Source organism: Protopterus annectens, chromosome 4.part1 (genome assembly GCF_019279795.1).
Source record: "Protopterus annectens isolate FY-2018-M chromosome 4.part1, PAN1.0, whole genome shotgun sequence".
NCBI lineage: Eukaryota > Metazoa > Chordata > Ceratodontiformes > Protopteridae > Protopterus > Protopterus annectens.
The window spans coordinates 832,197,911-832,221,135 of NC_056734.1; the positions used below are offsets into that span (position 1 = coordinate 832,197,911).

General features: G+C 38.0%; 1 protein-coding gene across 3 annotated transcripts in view; it reads right to left on the minus strand.

Annotated features, from left to right (window-relative positions):
• The window catches only part of RNF13 (ring finger protein 13), a 1,555,558-nt gene that overhangs the window by 570,708 nt on the left and 961,625 nt on the right, over positions 1-23,225 (minus strand). For all 3 annotated transcript variants that reach the window (XM_044070602.1, XM_044070603.1, XM_044070604.1), the window contains one exon: positions 8,435-8,525. In XM_044070602.1, the coding sequence (XP_043926537.1) occupies positions 8,435-8,525 (91 nt within the window). The remainder of the gene's footprint in view (positions 1-8,434; positions 8,526-23,225) is intronic.

A 23,225-nucleotide genomic window follows, 5' to 3' on the forward strand; every position in this document is an offset into this window, starting at 1 on the left:
CAGTACAGTGTAGGAAAGGGAAATCTTTCCATTCCGCACTGTACGGAGATCTCTGTTGAAACGGTCAAACTTTTAAAAGTTCTATCATATGATGTCTACCATATGACATTCGAACTTTTAAATGTTCGATAACGTAATATACACCCAACTATTCATACCGGACAGATTTACAATACACTTCTAAACAAAGTTAAAACTATAATTAAATCAAGTAAACAATCCTACTCCCATAAATGATTAACTAACACTTATAAACAAGCTTAAGCGGTACTGGTCATGTATAGGTAAACGTCTCAAACCAAGAAGAAATACAACTGTTACTCCACTTACTAAAGAATAAACTGGTAACATTGCCATCCTCTTGAATAAACACTTTATTAACATTGCTAGTACAGTTACACAACAGTATAATACAAACATCACCACTGAATAATGACTGTCCATCTGGTGCTTCTCACCTACAGCTTTTTAATGTGGCCATTACAAAAAGATTACTAGAAAAACTAAAACTACCTTCTCTTGAACCAGGTATCTTACTCTCTGAATATCTTCAATTAGCTGATGCCATAGCATACCCAGTTGCAATCCTAATTAACAGATCCATCAGTGAACTGTATGTCGCAATCTTTTGGTAAAAATCCTACATAACACCAATCCACAAAGCAGGAACCCAAAATAATATTTCTAACTATAGCCCTATAGCCATCCAAGCACCCTTTTCCAAAATACTTGAAAAGTGTATCCAAAAACAACAGTTAGATGACCTAACTACAAACAACCTGTTATCACCCACTCAAGATGGTTTTCATTTGGGTCACAGTACTGAAACTATCCTGTTATCATTTATAAGTGCTCTCTTGTCATTTATAATTACCATTAATCAAGGTAAAAAATGTGGCCTTTATATTGCAACTATGTTTTTAGATCTATATAAGGCCTTTGATTCTGTCTCCGTTCCACTCTTCAAATGACTGGCAAAAATGGACATTAGCAATGACACACTAACTTTTTCAAAAGTTACTGACAAAAATGGACATTAGCAATGACACATTAACTTTTAAAAAGTTACTTACCCAGCCATTCCCAAGCAGGTAAGTGGTCACAAACCAACTCCCAACTTTTTTCCCATCACCAGTGTTATCCCACACGTGTCTATCCTAGGTATTTTATTTTCCATTTTGTCAATAAAATGCAGATCACAACTCCTCATGCCTCACCAATTCAGTATGCAAATGGCTCTGCCATAACCTACTCATCCAACTTCCTCTCCAAGTTACAGCTTGTCACTAAGAATAACTTTCACAGCACTGAAGATTGACTCAGAGGGTCTCCATTTCTGCTTAACACCAGTAAAACAGAGCTACTCTTAATTTGGTCCTGGGAAATCTCAATCACTTCAAAATGTAAAACAATAATTGAACAAGTCATCCATGCCAAATTGTTCAGTGTACTCATAGATCACAAACTATCCCTTGACAAACACATAGACTATGTCCATTCTAGAACTAAAAAAAAAAAATCTAGGCAGGCTCTACAAATCCAAACCATTCCTAAATCGGTACTTATTATCGCAACCAGATTTTGCGATGTAGTGTACCATTTGTTTAAATTTTAGAAAATACAGTGTATTAGTGAAGGGTACTGTGTTTAAAAGTATGCTGGGATATTGGTGGGGGTTTTTTTAATGTTTTTATGGGTACAATTTTTGGATAGATGCATAGTGTGCTGAAAACATTGAGCGTTACATTGGTACGTATACTTATACGCGATCTTTGAAGGTGCTTTTCATTTCAGAGCTGTCGTCGGAAGGTGCTGGTCATATAGGAGTTATCGAAGGATTTTTCTGATTTTGGAGATTTTAAAGCTATCATTGGAAGGTGTTCGTATGGGAGTTATCGAAGGATCTGGGGATCATTCAAGGTGCTTTTCCTTTTAGATGTATCGTTGGAAGGTGGTGTTCATTTTGGAGCTATCGAAGGAGTTTGGAAACTATCGTTGGAACTTCGTTTGTTTGGAAAGGTTTTTTGGATATATCGTTGGGGCAATCAGTGTTTTTGGACTTTGGGAGCTATCTTTTGAACTTCGTTTGGTTAAAAAGGACTTTTGGATTTATCATTGGGACAGTCAATGGTATTTTTTAATTTGGAGTTATCGAAGGACTTTGGGAGCTATTGTTGGAACTTTGTTTGGTTGAAAAGGACTTTGGGAGCTATCGTTGGGGCAATTGAAGGAGCTCTTGGTTTGGGATTTATCGTTGGATGTGTTACACATGTGGAAATTTATTTTTCAGCTGTATTTTCCTTTATTCAATTCTTGGATTACTTAAAAAAAAGAAGAAAATGGAGACAAGGGAAGTGATTGAGGAAAAGTATTTAATGGTTAAACTGTATTTATTAAATGGTACATATGCAATTTAATATAAGTAAATTCAGAGTACTGCTTTGCTTCTTTCTTGGTTGTAATGTATATTCGGTATATTCGAATGTCATTAATTTTCATAGCTGTTAGGGTTCTACTGTTTAATATAGTTAATTGTGGATTCTTCAGTTGTTATATTGGTTGTCAGTGTAGATAGTTCAGAAGATGTGGATTGTTCACTGGTTGTTGTTTTGTTTTTTTACTGTTGAGAGCTTAGAAGTAGTTGGTTGGTTAATTACTGTGGTACTTGTTGGTATGGATTTTCTGTTTTTTTGTGGAGGAAAGTTGTTAGAGATGGCTTTTAATAGTTCTTCAAAGCAGTCTTTTGAATTTGATAGTTGTGTTTCATGCCACATATATTCAACAAGATAGGAATGTACATGGTGCTGTGCAGTTCCTCGCTGTTTCTCGTTTCTCCACTTTACTGAGCCCCACATTCTTTCTATATGTTGTGTATGCACTCCAGTGTCCGGGTCAACAAAATTGTAGCTGTGATTAACTTTGTCATGGCTGAAGGCAGCTTTTTTTAGTTGTTTTGTTTGGTATGTTTTCCAGGAGTCTGAGTATATAATGCTGCCTTCTTTGATGTTCTTCTGTATTTGGTCAAACAATGTAGAGGCAGTTCTATCAGGCACTTTTACTACAAATGTTTCTTTCGTTTCCCTACAGATCCCTCCGAAAATCCACTGTTGAGGTAGGATACGACTGCTATTATTTTTCCGCCAAGTAAATAAACTTTTGTCGATCTCCACTATATGCCCTAGCCCTCTGATCATTTTCGTCTCTTGTTTTTCCAACTCCATGGTACATACATCCCTTAAATAATTACTCCAGTCGATAACTGTTTTGTCAGCCATATCCAATTCTTCACAACAGAAATGAATGCTAGTTAACTGCTTACACCAACAGTATATAAAACGAACAGCAGTTATAAAAGAAATTCTACTTCTTTCAAAAAAGTTACCTTCCCGAACTCCTATATGCTGGTAGCATTTAGCAGAGTTGCATTTCCAAAATATTTGTTTTCCATAGTATAATTTAATTTCATGTCCTGAACTGCATTCCTTAAAACTGTGTATAATTTCATACTGTTGAAATAACTGAATTGCCTCCTTATCTGTCTTAGGTAAATCCCACAATCGCATTTTTAACAAAACTATGACTACAGCAATCTACTTAGACGGTTAATAACTATATGCCTTTTCAATAATCTGTTGACTAGAGCTTTGACAACTTTTGTATAGCACGAGAAATGGAACACATACACAGATGCATTACTGACATGCGTAAATAGCGGTAAGAAAGGGTCAAGCTATTTTAAAATGTTCTTTTCTCTGTGTTTTCATGTTTAAATAGTACTATAAATTAAAAATTTTATAGAAAAGATGTTATTTAGTTTTTAATACCGTTAATTCCGTTTTTTGAAGGAAAACACAAGCGAATAGTTTTAGCTTGAAAATCTGGTTGTGATAATACGTAAGTATTAGTATACAGCTCAACAGCTAACCACAGATCACAGTGTTTCTTCCATCACTACTATATGTCAACTCTTTCCTAACTAACATTCCCAAATCTCAAATGCATGAAGTGGGACATATGTGCAACAAAAGTTTTCAACTATGGTGCAAATGTCCCAAAGTAAACACATCACTGTACTGCCCTACAAAAACTAAATTGGTTAGAGATGCAAAATTTACTGACTCTATGTCAATTAAAAATACACACAAAATGCTGCTTAGACCTAACAAATGCCCATCCTTTTCCATTCTAGTTAATAATGTTCCAATCAAAAATCCAAGCTCATAAGCTCAAAATGTCCTACAAGTAATAAAATCAAACAACCGGTATTGTAACTCACTACACAGTGAGAATGCAGACAAATTACTGGAATTCTATTCCACTGGATGTTAGAAATACCAGTCCAAAAGCATTTTTCAACAACTTAAGGAATCACCTAATGGCTAGTCCTGTCCTTGTATGTGAAAATGCTCATATTCTCTCACCTTTACACCAGCCACAAAACACTTCTCAACAAGTTCATCAGGCGTACAAATGGTCCCATACTTGTACATGAAACTGTATACATCCACCTTCCTTTACTTCTCAACACACTAACTTTATTACTTTTTTCATCTTCATTCAATATACACATCCTCACTTCCACCTTTACTATCCTCTATTTTTCATTACTGTCTCACAACTACCTACCTGTAGCTACATATTTGTTCTTTTTCTTTCCTTCCTTCCTTACCCTCTTCTATTGTCACTCCTACTTTTTGGTTATTACTTTTGTTTTTTTTTCCTTTTCCACTCTTCCCCTATTATTGCAATGTCCCTCTTACTACTTCTATTCCACCTACCTCTCCTGACTCTCTGATTTCCCCCACATCTTCCCTTCATTTTTCCCACATTATACTCTTGTCTGCAGTGTAGGAGGTTGGCATAATAGTTAAAGTGTTTACCTTACAGACACAAGGTGCAGGGTTTGATTCTCATATGGGTTGTCTAGGCTTAAAATGGTAGAAATAGGAGCAACAAAACCCACGCATGTATGGCAAAGTGCATGGCTCAACCAAAACTTGTAGATCCAAAAATAAAACAGGCCAGCACTAAATTTCACCAAAATACTTTAATAAAAGTATAAATGGGCTAGAATACCCATAAATGAATATACAAAAATAATGACACCCAAAGGGTGACAAAGCATACCGGTTTCAGCATACAGCCTTCATCAGTGCTCTGATGAAGGCTTTATGCTAAAACCGGTATGCTTTGTCACCCTTTGGGTGTCAATTTGTATATTCATTTATGGGTATTCTAGCCCATTTATACTTTTATTAAAGTATTTTGGTGGAATTTAGTGCTGGCTTGTTTGGTTTTTAGGCTTAAAATGGCCCACAAGGGCAACTAGCCTAGTACTAACCTAAGAACCTATGAATAGTTTGCTTTATAAATTGTTTGTAGTAACTGTGAAGCTTTTCTCCCCAGGCCTCCACTGTAAATTGGATTTGTTCAGTCAGGCTATCTCAGTCAACAAAATAACATAAATAAATAAATAACTACCTGATATATGTGGCTATGCAATATTTAACATTATTTCATTACCATATGGAGCATCTGAGAATTTATTTATTTTAACATTTCTTGCTACTCCTTTGCTTATCAGAGAATATCGCTGGATATTGATCATCTGTTTACCATGAAATTTGATGTACTTATCACCATGGGTGGGATTCTGGATACAAGCTGTTTATGTCACTCAAACAGATTTTGGTGATATTATCACTGTGCAAAAAAACAAAAATTACAATGAGAATAACCAGGAGCTCTTAACCAAGGGTAAGAAGTGTACACCATCATGCAGTTATGAATGTAGTAGTTTTTGTACTCTGCAGTCCAGGCAGTTAATTCAATTAAATTATACAACCAAACATGAGTATGTTCTTGATAAGACAACACCTGTGTTGTTATGAACGGCAGGCAAACAAAATCTTAGCAAATCCAAATTTACAGCCAAGACATAGTAGATAAACAGTTTGTTAAAAAGAAATGCACTAAACTTTACTAAGATGGATATCATAAGAGGTAGTAGTAATATCACAGCAACAGCAGCCTCGTGTAAGGGAGATGTATTTGCTTTTTTAGATTACTTTTATTAAAATGTTTTCCATCTATTGGGAAAGTGGGAAAACAAGCAAGAAAATAAGACACTGTAAGAGTACTGTATGTTAGCTTTTACTTAGTGATGTGTTAAAACATTTTGGTTTGTGTTAAGCAAAAAGACAATCACATGTTACATTAGAACAAGCTTTGCGTAAGAATCTTTAATTCTGTGAATAACTGGTAATTAGACAGGAGGCTACAACAACTAAAAACAAATTAATAATTTGTTGCTCTTGTGGTTGTAATCAAGATATCCAGTTACTAAAATTATGTCTGATTGTCTAAATTTGATATAGTGAAGGAAACTGTGGATATTCATATGCACTTTTAACTAGGATTCCTAACAAAGAATCTACAAGGACAGTACTCACAAAGCATTTTGTAAACCATGGGTTTACTAATTTTGAAGGAATACTTGTTGTATAAGCGCCAAAATGAAAAGCACCAAATATCACACAGCCAAAGAGTGAATCAGCAAAGGAAGTTTAAGCATGACAAGCAAACATTTGTCTGGTTGGCCGATGGAATATTTCTGGCGCAAAAGTTTTCACAGTTACAATAATGAAGAAGATGCACTGAGCTTTGAACTCCCAGATGTGCACTTCTTCCTCTTACTGAGTAATGCTATCATTTACTGGAATGATACGCTCTTCTTAGAGTTCCCAAATAATAACTACAAGACAGTGCACTGCAGCACACAAGAGTTCAAAATAATTAGTGTCAAGACAGAAAGTTACATACCACTTAACATTTTACATACCAGTTTGAATAATCATTCTGGGAATTCAGATACAGAGCACAATTAAATTCATTACAATTGTCAGACAAAGTCTATACAGTTGGCTGCGGTGGTTTATTTTTTTTTTACAACAAATGCCAACAATTCAGAAGAAAGTATTGTGCTTTAAATAGCTTAATATTTAACCCAAACTATATACAGCTACAACATACTCTTCCATGTACACACATGAAAATGTACAATGATGATGATGATGATGATGGGATACTTGTTTCAATCCACAAACGCTTTCTGTCTACAAAATCTCAAAACATCTTAAGTAATTTTAGAGGGATAAAGCCCTGACACTAACCCAGACAATGTGGGGTTGAGTACAGGCCCAAGGCAGTGGAGCAGCCATACTGGGGGAAATGTGGGAGGTAAAACAATGGTTTGTTTGCCCATTTCAGAAAGAGGGACCATAGCAGTTCCATGATTGGACTGGTCTGTAGAACCAGGGTCAGCATTTGTGGAAGCATATGTGAGTATCCACATCAACTAATAGTGGAACTCACAGTTATGGCAAAGGAAGGGGAAGGACTGTTAGGTAGGCTGCCTACCCCACTACAATGCAACCCACCTCCAAGCCTGACTCTTGTTTCTGTAAGGAATGAATTGACCTATCTGATTCCATATGGAGCACAGAACAAAGGGCTAAAGAGATCTTGCCAGCATGTGGGAATGAATGGGACAGCTCTTGCTTTGCAGGGTAATGAATGGATTAAAAGGCACAGGGGAGACAGTTTGATACTAGTCCTGTGCTGGGGCCCAAGATAATATATACCACAAAACAAAATTTACAGCAAAAATTAAACCTAACAGCACACTGGCCACACTTCTGTTTTAGTGCAGCTAACACACTACATAATATTTTCCTTGTTTTAGTCCTGAGATTTGCACCCAGCCTTCAAACAAAGTCTGAAACCCCACCCACTCAAATACAAAGCCATACCAGTCCTAATGATGGAGATGCTGTTAGAATGCTGAGCATGGGCAGCACAGTATATATTCATTTCTCATCATCTTGCGATCCTCTTGTAAGCCAGAGGTAGTAAAAAAATAATAATAAATCACGATGTGGCATAAGCCTCCATACTTCCCATGACCACTGTTCCAGCTAACCAACTATGTTTTAAGGTCTCATGTTTCCATTGTCCACTTACAAATCCTGTAACAGTCTGGCTCAAGCCAACAATATGGCTAGCAGCGACTAAGTAAAACTAGCTGTGATCTTACTGTACACCTCAAAACACAAACCTTCCACCCCATTTGTCCTGCATTCCATAACACTCAACTGTCCTTTACTACAATGGGGCTCCTGTTATTTTAAGATATCTGCACCGATCCACTGGGATAAACCTGTAGTAACAAATGGAACTGAAAATTACCCAGGATATGTCATAACTTAGATACATTTGTGAAGTTACACGCTCTTCTCAGTTAATGAACTTAATGCACTATGATTTAATTGCTGACAAGGTGATTGCAACCTGGAAATGCAAAGCAGACAGCACATTGTAAACAGGAAAAAAAAAGTGTTTTTCTAGTCAGTAGAATAAGAATGTTATTACATACCCTTTTTCATACAGGAATTCTTCCTGAAGGGACTTTGCTGATGTCGCACCAATAAAGACTGAAGGGATGTCAATTTGCTTTGCGATCTTAACTGTAATAAAACAGATTAGGTTAGAGTAAATCAGTGAATACGGTACAAAACTCAGCAAAGTTCGTCTGACAAAAATAATATGCATGCTTGTAGTTCATTAATTTAATCCTCGTAGTTAGTGCAGAAGATTAAGGTTATGGGTTGTTAATGATCTCTTTCTTGTAGTCCAGGTTTTGATTCCTTGAGCTTCTATTTTTTCCTGTGTGACTTTTCAGCAATTCAGTTAACCAGACGGTGCTTTGAAAGAATTGGGCTAGGCTCCTGAATGGTTTCCTGTGACACAGGTTCCATTGGAGACACTTTAAAAAGCTGTCATATGTAATAGGTGGGAATAATAATGGCTTATCATAATGGCTACAATAAACATATTATTTTGGAACGTGTACGGCCTCACAAGTACCGACAAAAAGGAAAGAGTACTGAATTATATTAAGAAGTGCAGAGTGCAATTGGCAATGCTACAGCAGACACACTTGGAAATAAATGGCCATGTGAAGTTGATAAAGAAAGGATTTCAGGAGGGATATTCAGCAGAGTATCAGGGACAAAGGAAAAAGGAATGCCTACACTAACTGCTACAGGAACTCCAATAATGACAGAAGAGGGAAAAAAGATAATGATAGTAGATTTGTGGTAGTAAGGAGCTACTGGCAAGGGATGTGGATTACACTGGCATGTATTTATATTACACCTAAAACTGCTTTTATGGAACTTAAGAAAATGTTGAGAGAAATAATCAGCTTTTAACAGGGACTATTACATATAGGTGGGGACTTGAATTTGATTTGTAGCACTCAGGATGTATTTGGGGGAACTAGAAGGGAGCATATAACAAAAAAGGGTACATTTCTAAAGAAATTTATGAAAATATTTGGTATGGATGATGTAAATTTAGTATTAGGAGCTCTGGGAAAATTTTCATATTATTCCTCAAGGTACAATAACTGGGCTAGACTGGACAGAAATTATATTTCACAGGAACATTTGCATTTATTAATTGAAGGCTTCGACACACATCCAATAATGATTTCAGATCATGCGCCAATAACAACTATAAATAATACAGGGTAATGAAGTAAAAATAAGACATTGGCACATCTACCTACTGTTTTTTTTTTTTTTTTTTTTTTTTTTTTTAAGAGAGGAATTTACGGAATGGGTAGTGGAAAGTATTCCAAAGTTATTAAGGAAAATAGAAATTTTGTCAGAAGTTACAGCTAGTGAGTGGAATAAAATGAAAATGGAGTTTAAGAACATGGTAGAAATAAAAGAAAAAGAGATATGGTTAAGAAGTGACATGAATTATTTAGAGGAGCCGACAAAGTTTAAAGCATTGCAGAATAAGGGGAATCTCATAGATCAAGAAGAGGCACAACTGCAGAGTGCTAAATAAAAAACAAGGGAGTATCTGGATAATGTACATGAGATTAGAAAGACTGCAGTTAAGCAGCTGTTTCTTGATAATAACTCCGGAGCATAAAAAGTTAAGCACCTAGGGATGATTGCAACTATGGGTACAGAGAATAAGCAAGAGGAGACTGTAATTTACTGGAGAAAACTGGCAGCAGGGAACTAATATATATCAGGGGGCAAATATCTAGAGATGGAAAGGTAATGCAATGAGAAGACGCCAAGAAGACATTCGGACTGCAGGCTAGTGACTGCCTTCCCTATCAGGGTTAATAGCTAAGTATAAGCAAAGAGAAAACAATATGGGAATCCTAAGTGAAAGTCCTGCTCTAGCAGAAGTTTTAAAGTAAATCTAGAAAAGAAGCTGCAGTTAAAAAGGATAATTAGCAGGGCTTATAAAAACATCACATGATAACTATAGGAATCAATTAGACGAGGTTAAAAAAGACTGGGAAGAGAGACCGGAAAAGTAATTTACAAGGGAAGAATGGGAGGACATATGTATCAATCCCAAATATGTAACAACCATCTAATACATTTAGGATTTTTTCTTGGAGGTATTTTCATAGTTAGTTTTATACCCCAAGCAGACACCAAAGAATTTTCCCACAGGTAGGTGGTAAATGCTGAAGCTGTTATGGGGCAGAAAGAGGAAACTTGGAACATATGTTTAGGGATTGCAATGAGTTGACAGGCTTTAAAATTTCCTTTCTGAGTATTCTGTCAGAAATATTGGATGAACAAATGGGTGTGAATAAACAAATGTTTTTTTTTTTTTTTTTTTAGTTGGGATACAGTATCTGAATTGCCTAGACATAGTAAGGTCTTGTGGTGGCAGCCAAAAAAAGCAATTACTTGAAAATGGAAATCAAAGTCTAAATTAACTATATTTGAAGTACTGAATATTGTATCACAAATAAAAAAAAAACTGAAAGTGGGATCTTTAGAAAAGGTAGGAGCAAATTAATAAGGAAAAATGGAAATTGTGGGAACAATACTATTATTTATTTATTTTACATTTGTTGACTGGGAGTAGTCAGTAGTCCGACTGAGCTGCAACTAGCACTTTTTCAGCGGAGGCCTGGGAAGAAAAGCTCCAGAACGTTATACAATACAATGAAAACAATTACAGAGACAATAACATTTTTTGCTGGTATTTACAGCATTATGCATGTTTCAAATATTTCTACGTAATCGTTAATGCAGGCAATGTGAGAAATAGACATATTCTTGCAGTCTTAAAGTATTACTTCCATATAGACATTAGTTACTTTCAGGAGGTGATTTGGGGGAGGTATTTAGGGAGAGAGGAGTGCAGAATAATGTTTTTGAGGAGGAATGAGTTTTTTCCATCATTTTCTACTTTCTGCTTTAAAAGCCTGTGTTTGCGCTTGTTTCCCCCCTTTCCTGTAACTAGTCTAGTCCAGATACAGATTTGCTGTATCCAGGTCTGTTTGTAAGCTTTTGAGCCCCTCCAAGCCTTTCTGTGTTGGAGGGAAGCCTTCTAGATTATCAGTGGGAGCAGTAAGCACTAGGTAGCCTATCTACCACAAGACGAGTGGTTTCTGGCCCAGAAATTCTAGTTTATTGGCCGTTTGGACAGTTTTTCCATCTCTCTCAACTTTCTGGTTTAGAAGCCCACATTTGCACTTGTTTCTCACCTTTACTGTAACTAGTCTAGCCCAGATTCAGACTTGCTGTATCCAGGAATGTTTGTAAGCTCCTGAGTGGTGCCAAAGTCTGCTCTTCAATTTGTCCCTTAGATCTACTAGTTCTCTCCTCTCCTGCATTTATACTAGCTTATTAGTCTAGCACTTTACCAGACTTCTTGTAGCAATTACTGTAGCATACAAAAGTGCTACCAGCACTAAACGTTCTACAACAAAACAGATCCAGTACTTATTATCAATGCCCACCCCACCAGGCATGTCTAAAGTTCAGTTCCTTGTGCTTTCTCCTATTAACCTGGTGAACTTGGACATCCTGAGGCAATGTAGCAAGTACCTCATGTACACCTAAAACCCTCTCCTCTTACTGCCCAACACTCAGACTTGTGAGAGATGCACTTATATATCCAAACTGGAAGTCATGCATTCTCCAGCCAAGACAGGAATAGCTGGTCAAGAGGAGAAGGTCAACACTTGCACCACACCACATGGAATACATAGCCCTCCAGAACACACACCAGCACTACCTTCATATAAAAACACAAACCACACACCCACCTTCACTGAGGCTCTCAATAAAAATCTACCCAAGCAGCAGAGACCTCCAAGGCAGAAACACACTCAACCGCCACAATACAACACTAATCATGAGACACATAACCCTCTTAAACAGTGTTCCACTCAACTAAAGCCCCTAAGGCAAAACAGCATACCCAACACACTAGTCATAGGCGACTCGATAGTGAGGCACACTGATGTCCCACTCACTAGGTTGAATAAGGAGAAAGTAACAGTCAGCTGCCTGTCAGATGCCAGGATCCATCACATAATGCAGGCACTCAGGTCCCTCAACAACAGGTACTAATATGACTCTGTCATTGTACATGTGGCTGTGAATGATCTGAGACGTAGCTCCCTGGACTACATGAAAAGAGATGTGGAGGAGCTCTCGGATTATGTAGCCCAGGCGAGTATGACCCTAGCCTTGAGCAGCATCCTACCATCACCCAGAATGATACCACACTACATGCAGAAAATGACTGATTTCAACAATTGGCTAAGTTTCTAGTGTCTTTCTAAGGGGATCCAGTATCTGTCTGGCTAGGATGACATAACTAACAGACCTCGATGCTTTGCCAGAGATGGCCTGTGTCTGTCACCCCTGGGCTTCCGGATAATGGCCAAGGCTCTTGCCACCCCTATAGTGCCTTTTTTAGGCAGTGTTCCAAAGACCAAATTACCACCGTAACAGCTACAAACAAATGCAATCTGAGGGCCATGCTGCTCAACGCTAGAAGTCTAAATCACAAAATGTGCTTGCTCAAAGCACTCCTTTAAATGGAGAACATCGACATTTGTGCTGTAACAGAGACCTAGTTCAAGGCAGCATAAAGCATCCCTGTACTACCAGGCTATAACTCCTTCCACACCTTTCGGCCCCAGACCTTGGACCGAAGCTCCAAAGGCGATGGTGTTTCCATATTCATAAAGGATGCGCACACCTCCAGACTGGTAGCCCAACAAAATGCATCAGAGATACTTCAGGTGCAGCTAACATTGGGTAAGACAGCGATTCATGTCATAGCCTGCTATAGGTCCCCACCCATGTCCCAAGACTCAGACTCCACATCCCTAAGCACCCTGGAGAATATTAGGGTCCAACCTAACACTCTCTTACTAGGCAACTTCAACTACCCCTCCATTAACTAGGAAAACTACTCATGTACCAATACACTTGCCCAACGTTTCCTGGAGTTCATTAATTCCAATGCCCTGGACCAGCTCGTTCTTACCCTCACTAGAGGTAGCAACATCCTTGACCTGGTCATTACTAACATGGCGACCGCTGCTCTACACCAATAGTCAGCTCCTCCCTGGTTAGATCCGACCACAAACTAATGACCTTGGAAATCCACCCCCCCACACACACACACACAAAGGTAACCACCATGAAAAACTTCTCCAAAGCTAACTTTGGGCTCCTAAAAACAGAATGGCACCTATGCAAATGATGAATAGTTGTATGACCTCTGAGTCATACACCAATGCAGTGTACAAACACATACACAAATGCATGGATCTCGTCATACCCAATAGAAAAAAGACGCTCTCCTCTAAATAAAGGAAGCCAATCTGATGGTGCTCTGCCATAAACAAACTCTACAACAGGAGGAGGAAACTGATGCAGAATAAGGTGAAGTCCCAAGACTGGAAAAACTCCCTTATCAGCCTCAACAAAAAGTTGAGAGCCTCATCAAATCCTCTAAAGCTAGCTATGAAAACAGAATTGCAGCAGATAGTAAAGACAACCACAAGGCCTTCGATAGTTATGTAAAGAATCTTCACGGCAATACCCAGATTTGCTCTGAGCTACTATACAATGGTACCTCCTATACCGAGCCAACAGATATTGCCAGTATACTGGCCGACAGATTCAGTGCCAACTTTACCCCCCCCCCCCCCCCAAAGGACCAATCACAATACCAGTAGATTGCCAGGCACCTAGCATTACTGCTGCACAGGTTAAAACAGCACTGTCCAAGGCCAAGAATACAGCTTCTATGGGACCTGACAATATCCCTGGCTGTGTTCTAAATGAACTACAGAGTGAACTGGAACCTCACCTGTGTGTCCTGTTCAACCACAGCCTCACCTTAGGCTTTGTCTCTACCAAATGGCGCACTGCTACAATCATCCCTCTCCACAAAGGAGGAACGACTATAGACCCTGGGAACTATTGCCCCATTAGCCTGACAAGCCTGATATGCAAAGCTATGGAACACATCATCATGGACCTAATAAACAAGGATATTGGGAATCTCCAAACTCTGGATCCCACACAGTTTGGTTTTGTGAAGGGTAGATCATGGCTGCTCAAGTTGGTCGACTTCTTTGAGTCAGTCACCAGAGCTGTGGATGAAGGCAAGATACAGCCTACCTTGATCTGGCCAAGGCTTTTGATACCATTCCCCACTCAGGAATCATAGAAAAACTCACTAAGCTAGGCATCAACCCCTATATCACTAGGTGGGTTGCAAACTGGCTCACAGGTAGAACCCACATTGCGAAAGTAGCTGACTTCAAGTCAGACTGCCGACTAGTCACAAGTGGAGTCCCACAGGGTTCAGTCCTGGGGCCTCTCCTGTTTGGTATCTACTTCTCTGAAGTCCAGGCCAACACGAAGGGACTCTGTCTGACAAAGTTCACAGACGATTGCAAGTTGGGAGCTATTATTAACTCCCCAAGTGATGTTGACATCCTGCAGAATGGCCTCTCTGAGACCAACGACTGGTGTCAGAACCATGGCCTTAAGCTCAATGCCAAAAAATGTGTCATTTTCCCCTTTGGGAAAAACCTGGTCCCCATGAATTACCATAATGATGGTAGTCCACTGAACACAGAAGGCATTATAAGAGATCTGGGAACACAGACTGACAGTAACCTCTCTTCTGATCACCACATTGCCACTGTGGTCAGAAAGTCCTTCTATGTGGCACATCTCATTACTAAGGGTTTTCCATCCAGGAAGAAAGAGGTCTTAAGGTAGGTAGAATGAGACTTCTTTTAAGCATTAAGCAATTTATCTTATTATGTGATTTATTTAATCTGGTATTCCACCACAGGGGTTTATTTTTAAACTTCTTTTTATATTTGATGCAGATAAGGACTATCCTTATCACTGTAACTACTTTGGTAGGAGTAGAAGTCAGAGGCATATGCAGCGACTTTAGCAATGGGATCCACTGGAGAAAGTTATGTGGGCAACAGTGACATTTAATTAAGTTGGTATAGCGGGAGAGTAATGACTGCATGAAAAGAGAAATATTGGTTAGTATGAGGAACAGATTCCAGACAATAGGGCATATTTTGAGAAAGCTCTTTCAGTAGTGTGGACCATGAATGGTGTCTCTTAAATGAAATTGCTACTGCTTTTACAGATCTGGAGGACAGTGAAAGTTTATTAGCCAGTAGAGGACAGAAGTTGTAATGTACAGGTAAGAAAATACAAAAACATGAAATGTGACTCAGTTTATGATGGGGACAGTATTAAGGGAGCTAAGTGGAAAGCAACAGTGAGTATGAGTATTAGATATATTGATAAATCTAAAAATATTACGTAGAGCTAAGTAAATTGCATTTGTGTTATAAAAAATACCGCAAGGTTAAAAGGAAGAAAGCATAATCCAGCATGGGGAGAGTAACAGGTCTCATGTGTAAGATGGCAGGCTAGATTACAGGAAAGTTTTGTTAGGATAATACTGTATGTATTAAAGGAGAGTTAGACAATAAGGGGACACCTTGTTAAAATACAGGAATCCGAAGGGAGGAATTGCTAACCTAGGGATTATGTATCTGTAAATAATAAGTGGAATTTGTGATTTTTGAGAATTACTAGAGATCACTGAATTTGTTTCAAAAATTATTTCTGTTAAAAGAATCGAAATGTTCAGAATTTAATATGAAGAGTCTTTTTTTGAAGATTTGTAAAATTATCCAAAGATTTGAGGAGTTTTGGGAAACAAGGCACCATCGGCATACAGAATCACTTTGATTCTATGGATATCAGTGGTAGGTTGACAAGGAATAGGGGAGAATAATATGACCAATCATGAATCGTTATAGAAAACCAGATTTCAGAGTTGAAGGAACAGAAATCCAGTTATTGATCAACAGCTGTTGTGCTGGAGACAAATTTTTTTTTTTTTTTTTTAATCAATGAGGTATACTGCTAGTGATTATCTAGGAGAAGGTGATTTATAAAACTGAGTGCCCTTTTCTGGTCTTCAAAGCTTATCCCCTTAGATTGACGTTTATACATATTTACTTATTTATTGGCATTTGTTTACCGGGAAAGTCCACTGTGGAGGCCCAGGGAGAAAATCTCCAAGGTAACAATAAGACTTACATAAAGTTTCAAGAAGTTTCAATAAACTTTTTAAAAAGATCAAGAGAATTACAAAAATGAAATCGGTAGAAAATTTACATAAACATATTACAAGAAATAGATAAAGCTGACAGAACATTATACTAACAGCAAGGTTAAACATGTTCATAATACAGACAATAATAACATGACACAATACTAGACAAAACAAAATAGTTCAATATTATATAGTTGCGAGCACCATAGAATGCATGTAAATCCAGGCATTACATAGAAAAATAAGGCATATGTATAGACAAAAAGGGATAAGAGGAGTACTTTGGAAAGTATAGGGGAGAAGGAAGGAGGAAAGAACAGGACAAATGAGGAAGATGAGAGATGGGGAGAGAAAAGTAAGTAGGGCGGAGTGTGAAAAAGAAAAAAAATAGGAGAGAAGGAAGTAGAAGGGAAGTGGATGGAGGGAGAGAAGAGGGAGAAAGTGGTTAGGGAGTTAAGAGAAAGCAGAAGGAATTAAGTAGTTGAAAGTTCATTAGGAATTATCAAGAAAACAAAAAGTTGGAGCAGGAAGTAGATAAAAACAGTTTCAGATCAGAAGGTAGTTTAAGTAATGGCAGAGGAAGGAACTAAACAGTTACATGTCCATTTCTAGAGGAGATGATTGTGCAGTGCAGTTTTGAAGTTAGAAGGGCTTTGTTGTGTGCGGATAGATTATTCCATATTCTGGCCATTTTCCAAGAGTACAATAACTGACCTACTGCTGACGTAGGTTTATATACTTGGACAAGATGTTGGTGTTCACATCGCAGAGGCCTAATGGGGACGTAAAGGGTGAGAAGTGAGCTAAGGGCATGGCAGTCTTGTGGTTTGTGAATAAATCTGTGTATAGTTGTGAGCTGAAGGAGTGATAGGTAGTAGAGGAATTCAAGCCATTGTAATTTTTTAGGGCAATACAGTGAGGAATAGAATGGCAACTATTTCTAGCAAATTTATCAATCTTGTTATAGCATATTTCTAATTTTGTTTTCAAGGAAGACTGCAGGTTGATTAGTAAAGGTGCACCATAGTTTACGGAGGGTAACAGGTAAGATAGTGCTAATACTTGTTTAGTTGGGAGGGAGTGGAGCTTAAGTTTTTTGTGAGTCTTACTCATATTATTTTGGATATGCAAATCGAATTTAAGGTTTTCATCAATTATTTTTCCTAACAATTTAGTGTGGGTTACTAGTTCAATTTTGGTAGTGTTAAAAATAATATATTGAGGTCAGCTTTATTGATAGGTGTATTTCTCTTGGGAGTGAAGACCATAAGTTCAGTTTTTTGGGGATTTTAAGACATGAGTTTATTGGGAAACCAAGTTTCCACTGTGGAAAATACTACTTGGGTGGTTTGTTGTTATATATTTATGGTGGGGGCAGAGCAGACTATAGTGGAGTCATCTGCATAGTGGACTAACGGGCCCTGCAGGATGGCTTGGTGGAGGTTGTTGATAAAACTACTAAACAGAAGCGGGCCTAAAACAGAGCCTTGGGGTACACCTGTTGGGTTGTGAAGGTAGGGGGAAATGAAATTCTGCTACTTAACAACATGCTCTTTGCTGGACAGATAGCTTTTGAACCAATTAAATGACTGGGGAGATAGTCCTATACTGGTGAGCTGGGGGAGGAGGACAGAGAGAGAGAGAGAGAGAGAGAGATGGTATCAAATGCTTTTGATAGGTCAAAGAAAAGGGCTGATACAATGTGTCCTGAGTCTCGAGCTTTGTTGACCTTTGTAAAGATAAATTCAGTTGCAAGGAATATTGATGTGGTGGTATCATATACTGCTCTAAAGCCATGTTCTTAATTACCAAGGATGTTGAATCCTCAGTGTAGAAAACAAAATTTTGTTTATAGATCACACTCTTAAATGTCTTATCTGAAGGAAGGTAAGATGTAGACTGGTAATTTTCAGGAAAATGGGATTTGAAAGTTAAGGAAGTGGTATCTCAGAAGCAAATTCCAGCATAAGGAAATCATAAAAGCTTACAACTGTATTGAGCTGAGTGGTGTATAGTGCAGATTTTATAAAAAATTAATGGTGGACTAAGTTAATAGAACAGTTATTAGAGGAGAGACATTTAGAGAAAGTGAGTATATGTTATTTCCTGAGATAAATTTAAAGGGAATACATTTAAAGAGAGTAAACAGGATAAAGTTAAGGTTTGGAGGGACAGATATATTGCACAGAGGATACTGCTGCTCTGGAACGTACTCCCCATCCACTTGAAACAAACTTCATCCCTGTCCATATTCAAGTGCAAGTTGGATCTATGGATGGGAAACAGAAAATGTACCCTAGAACTGCACCTGTACTAATAATGGACAAAGTAAGTTCCTAAATGCTTTATTCCATGTATGGGTCCACTCAAATTATCTGTGTATGATCCTAGTTATTCTCATTAGTGGTGATATATAATTATCGACCACAGGATGGATAAAGCCAATCTTTAACCAAATGGGACAGGTTAATTTGAGAACAAAAATGGAAACTGGCTACTCTTAAAATGGCCCACAAGGTCAGCTAGTCAACACTTGCCTGTGAACTTATGAGAAATTTATGGAGAGCACTAAAATAATTACATGCAAGTTTAGATGGAAACTTAAGAGTTTACGGAGAGGCCACCACTGATGTGCATGTGAAATGGTCCAACAAGATGATGGCACAATCCAGCAGGTAAACAATAGCAAAGACAGACAATGACCATGTAGGAATGTTTGGTTTCAAATATCACTGAAGTATCTTGATTTCTGTCCAAAATGGTTTAAGCCTGTTGAATGTAGATTACTGAGCTTTACAGTATGGTGTTGTTTTATTTATTTGAAAGATAGCATCTCACCTAAATGTTAAATGGTAGTAGGTACCATAAATTGTTACCCAAAAGTGCCAGTATTAGTTCTTGAGTTTCATCCATCTTAATACCAAAGGTTAACCATGGAATATAATTTCCTCACAAGTGTCTTTTTTAATATGGTAAAGTTTTAAACCGACAAATAATATTATTAAAGTAAGAAAATGCAGTGGCTGGGGTCCATGAGATCAAAGGAAACTACTTCACTGATTCCAACAAAATAATTGGCAAATGTTCTTACGAAGAGAAAATGATGTAGCAGTTAATGATTAGTGGTAGAAGTTAATGATTTTTTGAAGGACTGAGTAGTTAGGATGGACAGCAATCACTGAGACTGTTGAGGAGTGTTATAACAGTAATGGGATGGGAAATGTTGCTGTTCTTTCAAATAAAAATGAATGAAAAGTGAACTAGCTGTATTACAGCTGTATCAAAATGTGGGTAAATACTTATTTAAATAATAAAACTAAATGCCTCACTGCAGTTGCCTTTTTGGTAAAATACGATATGTAAAAAAACTACAAAATGTGTATAACTAAGTGCCTTTCCCAATGTGAAAATATAGCACAACTTAAATATAAAAACAGAAATGTATGCACTGTTGCAAAGTCTTCTGATTGAAGATGCTGGCTAGGTCACATGTTGATGCTTCATTAAGACAAGTAGTTGTTAAGACTTTGTAAATTCAAGAATCTTCAAGTTCCAAACATGAGCTACAAGGAATCCTATTTGGGGACTTGTAATTGTAGGGAATGACTGTTAATTCAGAAAGTTATAGGAGCTGCTGCTGGAATATACCACTGGAAACAAAGTTGAAGCTGTATTATACTGTGTGTAAGTACTCTAAACATTTTTATTTTTGACTTAAAAGTCAGAAACATTAAGGACACAGAATATTTTTAGCCAGAAGCAGATAATTTCCAGATTAAATCTTAGATCAGTGGTATACAACCACCGGCGCCAGTGCCAACGAATAGTAGTGAAGCACATTTTGCTTTGCATTTTGCTGGGGCCCAGCCAATAGGGAATATCTTAATCAGAAAAATCACAGTCTTACTTGTTTTCCTTTTCTGACAGGATTTATTATAAACCTGAGCACATGTGCAGACTATAGTTAATGACTGATATAATCAGTTTATTTAAAATCCATGTGCAAATCCAAGCATACCATGTATTCCCCCCTTAAGTTTGCCTGCCTGGTATTTGAACATATTGCAAGAGCAGAAACCATATTTGGCGCTCTGTTCAAAAAAAATTACCTGTCATTGTTGTTAGATATTTTTTTCTGAATGTTTTCTTCTGCTTGAATGTTTTATGTTCAATTAACTGTGCAAGTTCAGTACGGTTTACATATTTATTTGGAAGGAAAAGACATTATTTATGTCAAGTAAAAGATTTTATTATCAAACTTTTTAATGCTCGCAGTTGATGTTTTACATATTTGACTAAGGCTTCATGCATTTTGAGCTGCGGTGGTGGTGCTGCGGTAGCGTTGTCGCCTCACAGTAAGATGTTGTCCTGTTTGATTCTCAGCTAGAGTGTCTTCTGTGTGGAGACATGCGTGGATGGGCATCAGGGATGGCAACTCGGCACGTAAAAACATACTGCCAATCATTAGCGGACCGGAGTTCCGCTGTGGCGACCCCTAACCGGGAAAAGCCAAGGCTTCATGCATTTTAATGAAACATATAAATGGTGACTGCTCAGAGTTAACTGGGTTGGCTTATACTTAGGGTAAATGATAGAGTACTCCTGTTTTGCTAGGTGTGACTAAACAGTGGCAGCAAAATGTAGACTTGGGAAGGGAGAACATCCATGCTGAAAAGTTGCCCTTTACTCCAACTATTCCAGAAATTATCCTGAGAGTGTTTGTGCAAAACAGCTTTGCTTGAGTTTTAATTACTTTAGTTAAGACTGCACTAGAATGTATCTGGTTCAGAGTGAGGTAGGTGAAATCCTGGAAAGACATTGAGTATGACTCCAGATCGAAGCTGCATAGTGTAAAGCTTATTTGGGTGACACATAACTTGGCTATAATTTAAGGCAGCAGTGCACTCTTGCTGCACACTCAATGCCAGTTGCCCTTGGTATATTAACAATGAGTACTAGTATTGGAATTCATACCCCATATTACGGTTCTATTGCATTCAAACAGTGATGACAATAGTAGAGAAGTTAAAGCTCATATCCTTTCTGCACTGCAGACAAAAGAAAGAAAAGAGTGACATCAATTTGGAGTATTAATAAGCACCTTATCCAGGCTGCGGTGGTACGGCGGTAGCGTTGTTACCTCACAGCAAGAGGTTCTCCTGTTCGATTCTCGGTGTGGCTTGGGAGTACCTTCTGTGTGGAGTCTGCATGTCCTCTCCACGGTTGGGTAGCGTTTGAAAGACGTGTGTGTAAATGGGTGTGCCTTCGTTGAAGGTTGGGCGTTGAGCTGGCACCTCGGCGTTTCATAAAAATCTACTGCCAATCATTAGTGGATCTGAGTTCCGCTGTGGCGACCCCTTACCAGGAAAAAGCTGAAAGACAAACAACAACAACAACTAAGCACCTTATCCACAAGACCATCATGTCCTGCTAATGGAGTGGGGTGGATGGAACTACTGACACATTCTAAGAAATAGTGCAGACAGAAAAAAGTAAGACATATTTCTCCACTAGGTCTCCAATCAACTAACAATAAAATCTCTTAATAGGATAAAGTCAGTTTAAAAGACCATCTACCCAGATGATCACAGTATGTAAGCAGTTTACTAAGGATGGACAAGGTTGATATACAAATTATATGAAAAGTTCAGTATTATTTCTGTACAGCAAACTAATTAGTTACATCTGGAGTTAAAAGATGAGGCATCAAAGGAGATTCCAAAACCTTTTTAGTTAGTAAAAGCACACCAGATGAGTTTTTAAAACAGAAGCATAATTTCTAAAGCACATGATTGCATTAAGTATGAAAGAATGGAGGAAATCATTTGCTTTAAGCCACAAATCAGATAAAACAAGCATACCAGAAAAAGTATATGAAACCTTGCTTCAAGGTTATCAGATTTACTGGACATACTAATGTGATGTAGGTAGGCTATGAAAAGTTGTTTCAAAAAGAAACGGTTACCGTACTGATGTTGATACAAGTGAACAGCACTAAGATATCACCTGGTTAAAACTGCTGGTGAATGAGAGAAAGTATCAAAGTGTTTCTTGTGAGCTGGGACATAAAAAACCTTATTTATACTCTTGATGACAGTAACCAAAAAGGTGGTTACAAGAAAGTGAAGATCCAGAGACAAATCAAAAATAGAGGAGGTTATCAAACTTATGAAAGAGATGGAAAGAAAGGAGAAAGGAGAGAAACGGTTGCAGGTAGAAAGAGAATACTGAAGAAGTGGAATCTTTGGAATTAAGTGTTTGATATAGATCAAAACTACAAGGGTGTACAGTACAGGGGCTCATGACATCAGAAGACAGTGATGCAAAGGATATGGCAACAGTTAGTCAAACAAGGAGCAACCAATGTAAAGGAAAGGTAATAATTTAGAAAAAAAAGGAGAAAAGCAATCAGTTCACTAACCATGAAAACAGGAAGTCTACATTGGTTTAATTAGGGGGTGGATTATTAACTTTTAGTTATGTACTCACCATAACTTCAGATGTTTGGGATCCATCTCGCCTACATTCTGACTGATGGGTTCGGAGCCGATCCCTCGGCTCCGACTTGGCACGCTTATGCTATAGAGCGAGGCCTCTAATTGGCTGAGCTATCTTTATCCCAGGATGCACCACCACTAATCCCCCAGATCTTGTTTGTCCGCATTCATGCACACATGCACAGCTTGTTTATATAACATTGT